Here is a 5,829-nt window from a genome sequence, read left to right on the forward strand (position 1 = left end):
TGGACACGTACCTCCACTCTTTCCTATCCTGAGCTAAACTTCGCATTTCCCTAAAACTAGAACAACCCACATCCTTAACTATTTGCGAACAGTAATCTAATCTAGGTCTACCTCTACCCCTCCCGTTTCTGCCTTAAAAAAATGTGACAATCATTAGTCAAGACATGTTCGAAGACAAAACGCTCGGAAAAAAAAGAGAAGAATTTATGGGGGATTTATTTTGCAAGTCTGATGTCTTTGTTATAGTAATACCCACGCATCTGTGCCAAATATTAAGCCACGCAGACGAAATACATTTCCAGAGATTAATATAAAGAAACTAAAAGATATCCATTTTTGCCATTCGACTGAAGAACCCCAAAAAGCAGCATTGAATTAATTTTTACTCTTTTCGTAAAAAAATAATACAAGGATTTCTGCTCATTTTTTCCCATAGCATGAGTACTCTTAAACGTCTAGATCCTCGTAATTTTAAATTAAACTGGAACAAAAACTCGACATGAGATGAAATATCCAATGTGAAGTCGCTCTCCTGAAGGGAAATGTATGTACACAGACCATATACAATTATACATACACATATATCGTACAATATCACGAGCAAGCACAGAAAGTACCCAACGTTTTAAATTGAAATATGTCAAAACAAATGAGCGTTGCTCTTCTGGTTTCCGATGCAACTGAACAATTCGAAATAAAAGTAGGAATAATCGAACGTTAATCCTGAAGCACCACATTTATATTTGCGTACGTATACACGTATATGCGTGCATATATATGTATAACAGTAAAAACAGCATGTTGATTGTAGATTTTAGACTCTATTAGCCGAAATTTTAGTGACTGCTCTTCAACAAGCGTAGAAAATAATTTCACTCGTTTAAATAGTCGTATAATTACTATGCTTTACAGTAGTTTTCTAATAGTTTTCACTTTGTATAAAAAAACTACGCTATTGTATGTGAACAATCAACTTATTGTTAATTTCTCGGCCTTGTAAAGGAAAACGGGAGTCTGCAGTAAACAAACAAAAAGGTACAAGTTGATAATACCCGCATGACACATGTTCCGCGGTTATTGTATTGTTTGTGGTATAATTATGAATGAGTCTCTTATTATTAGAGCAGAACGCCATCACTTTCAGTTTCGTCGCAGAGGAATGGGTAGGTGGTGGTTGAGACAAGACAAAAGAAGTGACATTTTATCTGTGGATTATTACTTTCCCGGAATTTGCCTAAATGCTCCACCAAGACGTGGAATCAGACGGGTGTCCATCCGTAATATAGAATCTAAACCTATATGAAATGAATTGCAAAAAATCCGTCATTGTATACAATTCCTAGGAAATGTATATAATTCCTAAAATAGCCCGGAAATGTGTGAAATAAATTATATTAGACATATTTCCTAGGAAATCTATACATTTCCTAAATAGCAATCATAAATGTATTACAAGTAATATTAAATAGGCGATAATACGCCAGGCTGTTTGGAGATGTACCTATATCCATTGGTGACGTCTTTGTTTGGTTAGGGAGATTTTATGACAGACTACAGCTTTTTAATGCCTCTGTCCGCCGAAAGTGGGCTGATATGTTAGATGATAGAATAATGTGACGAGGTTATCCTTCAGCAAATACCTTGTAATTTTTAGTATGTTGTGGAGGTGATAATGCCACCGGCGGGCAGGGGCATTAAAGAATCTAGTCTGTCATAAATCTACCCAATAACCATACAATAACGTCACTAATGCATATAAATCTCCAAACCTAACCTAACCAAACAATAGCGTTACCAATGCACATACCCAATGTGATCACACAAGAACCGCGTAAACACAGATAACTTTGATTCTCAGTTTACTAACGTGTTTTATTCATTTTATTCACAGAAAGCATTAGTTTTATACATTTCCTAGTACAATATCGGAATTTCATACAATTCCTAGGAAATGTGTACATTTCCCAGGATATGTGTGTATTAAAAAATCTTTGAAACAATGTTTTATAGATTTCCTAAATAGCCTCGGAATTTCGTATACATTTATTAAATTTCATACATTTCCGGTAACATATAGGTAAACAATGTTATATTTTAATCATAATTTGATTAAAAATCACCAATATTTTGACGTAATGTACGTGAACATATCAATTTAGTATTGGCTGTGGCTAAACGACCGCCAAACGCCAACGAAATCATTAAGTTACAGTAGTACACAGGAACGCCATAATTAAAATGAAATTTGGACGAGTTATACTAAATAGTAATGTCTATAAATTATATATGTAGACATAGTAGCTATCGACACTATTCACTCATCAAACAATTGCTACGACTGAGCGAGTCCAAGAAGCTGTAACAAATTTATAACAAGTCGATTTTCACGGACACGCGTTAAGTAACGCAATCCACGCCCAATTCCGTGTGTTACTACCTACAATATTAGATAGTCTATTATTTTTTTATTGTTGCCGACTAACAGCGAAACGCATAAAAAAATTGCTGCATAGTTTGACTGTCAACCAAAAAAGCCAATCTCGAAACCTTTCTCTTGAATGAAAACATTCATAGGTATCTAATTAAATCGCCCAGCCGTTCCACAAATGCCGTCGTGCACGAACAGTATTAAGTGGATGTATGAATGTACGTAAGTACGTACGAAAACAGAGGTCGGCCGATCAGTTTTGTTCAAGGCCGCCATTGTCAGTCCAAATCCGCCTTATTACAACCACCTTACGCTTCATAGTACAATCTGAACTTGCTAATCTCATTCAATTCACTTTCGATTAATAGGAAATCGTGTTGTTAACTGTTGGAAGTTCCAATGTATTAATCAGAAGAAGCTGAAAACGTTGCTCATAGTAGGTAGCAGAATGCCTATTTGTAACAGATGGATTAAACTACAGTGTAAACTCTTTATAACGTCACTCGATTTAACGACAAACTCCTTAAAACGTCGAAATTGCTTGACTTCGGTTGGTTTACATTGTTTTCCATATAATATTACACTCTATATAGCTTCATGCTCACTCTATTTAACGACAACAATGCGGCATTATAAATCATTGAGCTGTACTTTCTAAGTTGCCGAAATAGATAAGAACTGCAGCTGTGTACGTTGTTGAAGAAGACGATCCTGTCCCTCCACCAAGCATCAAACAAGCACTTGATGCAGCGAAACTATTAAAAAAATACTTTTTATATAATCAAATTGATCCAGCAGTATCTCAAGATATGAGTAAGATACGTAACAAAATACAATTAAAATATTGGAGCAGCAAAAAACATCAGACGAAGATAACAGGCTATACGCAATGTATGAATAATAATGTTCGTGTGCAAAATGTGTACTATATTGGTAAATGCATATTATTATAGAATAGTAAAATAATATCTTTTATTTCTCTCCATTTAACGACCACTCTTTATAACGCCGAAAAATGTTCAGTCCCTTAAGTGTCGTTATATAGAGTTTACACTGTATTGTTATTATTTTGGCGCCTCCATTAATGACGCTTTTGGCAAATGATAAAAAATGCCTTGGAGAAACTATAATAAAAATAAAATTCTTGTGAAATCTCTTATCTTTCTCTCATACGCCAGGAACTGATTTTTTTGGGAACTAAACCACCTACAAATTTTCCTCGCAGAAAAAACTTCATTATTGAACTGATGATGTCCTAATTTATGTCTAAAAGCCGTCGTAGGTTTGAGTTGCTTCCTAACATCCACATCCAAAATCTGAGATGGAAGGATCTTTTACGAACCGACGATGGTCTTTAAACCCGAATCAAGACAGCATCAGTTCACCAACTAGCAACTAAAGCCTTTACGAATACATTATTATTGAGTATTGATTCATTTTGAAATTTCAAGAAATTCAGAAAAAAACTTAAGAAAATATTTCCAAGCGTGGACTCAACTTGGTGAAGTTTGGATAGGTTTTAGGGTGGTAAAGAAATGCCTTATTATGACATATCAGAAAATTACAAGTATTTCTAGTTCCATAATACGCTGTTTTTCTATAAATCACTCAAAGGTAGTCCATTATAAAAAAGTATTTTTTGGTAAAATTGGTAATTTAGTAGATGTTAATAAACTTTTTTTACAAGTTTTTGTCAGTACAACGGCTAATCTCTTCAGGTCATCTACTTTTGGACAATTCAGAAACATTCATGCAACCCAACTTATACGGTCCCTACCGACAAATACTTTTTTTCTTTATCGCCATGCCATTAGTACCAATAAAAATTAAAAATGTGATAACGTTTGAATTTATTTAAGGAATATAGAAAAGACCTAATCAATATTAATTAACTATTTTATTAATTGCATTTGACGAAACCGACTGAAGACTTGTACAAAAGCACTCACCAACAAATAAGAAAATTACGTAAAACTCTTATCACTAAAGGAAAATAGTACTTACGCGGAACACGCTAAATGAATGTTATCTTTCCATTACATTCCGTCTTTACTGTCAAATTAAGTATCAAATGACCTACACTTTAAAATATTCAATTCAAATTACAAAGCATGAGTATATACCTATACGTATCTGAACCCTGTGTTTATTCTAACGTGAAAGTCTCTTGTTCTCCCTTTGTTTAAAGGAAACAAAACTTCATGGAGACATCGAAGGTCGTAACCAAGTATTTAAAGCCTAAAGATTTTTGTATAACATCAGTTGTATCAAAAGTTTCAGTGACATACACAACACATTACAAACAATGAAGGTAAGTAATATACCAATTCGATAATTAAAATTATTCTCTACAACAAAATATAATAACTATGATTTAGGTATTTGTGGTTTTGGCTTGCTTTGCTGCTTTCACCAACGCCGGTGTAATCTTTGGTCATCACGATAATGGAGAATGGCACGGAGAAGGTATTTTGGAAAGCTTAGACCATGGAGCCCATTATGGTGGTTTGATAGCTCCACTTGCCCATGGTGCAGTTTACGGACACCACGCCGATGATGGACAATGGCACGGAGAGGGTCTTTTGGAAAGCCAAGACCATGAAGGTCACCACGATGTTCATGTCGCTCATCACGCTGTTCACGCTGTAGCTTATCCCCATCCAGTTCCAGTACCTGTTCCCGTGCCAGTTGCACACCCTGTTCCCGTGCCAGTGCCACATCACGTCCCAGTACCAGTACACCACCCCGTTCATGTACCAGTCGTTCATGTAGCCCATCATGATCATCATGGTCATCATGGATTCGCTGCATCAATCGCTGGACCTGCCGGACATGTCGCTACTCACAGTTAAATTTCAAATTGTGTTGGTTCTTGATAATGTGATTTTTAATAAAGTATTTTTTTCATGTACATACAAAGAGTTTCTATTTACTTCTCGAATAATTCCAGGGGTTGTTTTGTCCTTATTTGAACTGTTTTACCAGTTAAACCGTGAAATAACCCTTACTGCAAGAAACATATTGAAGATGTACTATAACAAACTGCGAAATGATTTTATGATAAAAAAAATAATATTATTATTTTCGTTTAAATGAAAAGCAATTTAAAAATTAGACTTAATAATATGAAAAAGTGAAAAAAAGAAAGTAAGAAATAGACTGTTATTTGTTGAATACGCAAATATGTATGCAAAACACAATATTAATTATTATTAGAAAGGAAAATATTTTTTATACTTTCGCCAACATTTTTAATTAATAATAATTTGTATAGATAGGGCAAGTGTTTAAAAATGTTCAACACTTTTTCGATCCGCTTTTTGCATTTTTAATAGTAGATTTAAATCTTTAAAATGTAAGGAATGTGTCAATCTGAAAATTTTGTTGGCAGCATTTAAAAA

The 5,829-nt window shown here is 34.4% G+C and overlaps 1 protein-coding gene across 1 annotated transcript; it reads left to right on the top strand.

Moving 5' to 3' along the window:
- Nucleotides 1-4,677: 4,677 nt before the first annotated feature.
- Nucleotides 4,678-5,339, top strand: LOC112903869 (uncharacterized histidine-rich protein DDB_G0274557-like). Its single transcript, XM_025979342.1, has 2 exons — nucleotides 4,678-4,739; nucleotides 4,807-5,339. Exons 1-2 carry the CDS (start codon nucleotides 4,734-4,736, stop codon nucleotides 5,278-5,280), a joined length of 480 nt encoding a protein of 159 aa, XP_025835127.1. The 5' UTR covers nucleotides 4,678-4,733; the 3' UTR covers nucleotides 5,281-5,339.
- The last annotated feature ends 490 nt before the right edge of the window (nucleotides 5,340-5,829 follow it).

The sequence above is a fragment of the Agrilus planipennis genome, unplaced genomic scaffold, assembly GCF_000699045.2.
Source record: "Agrilus planipennis isolate EAB-ADULT unplaced genomic scaffold, Apla_2.0 scaffold445, whole genome shotgun sequence".
Taxonomy (NCBI): domain Eukaryota; kingdom Metazoa; phylum Arthropoda; class Insecta; order Coleoptera; family Buprestidae; genus Agrilus; species Agrilus planipennis.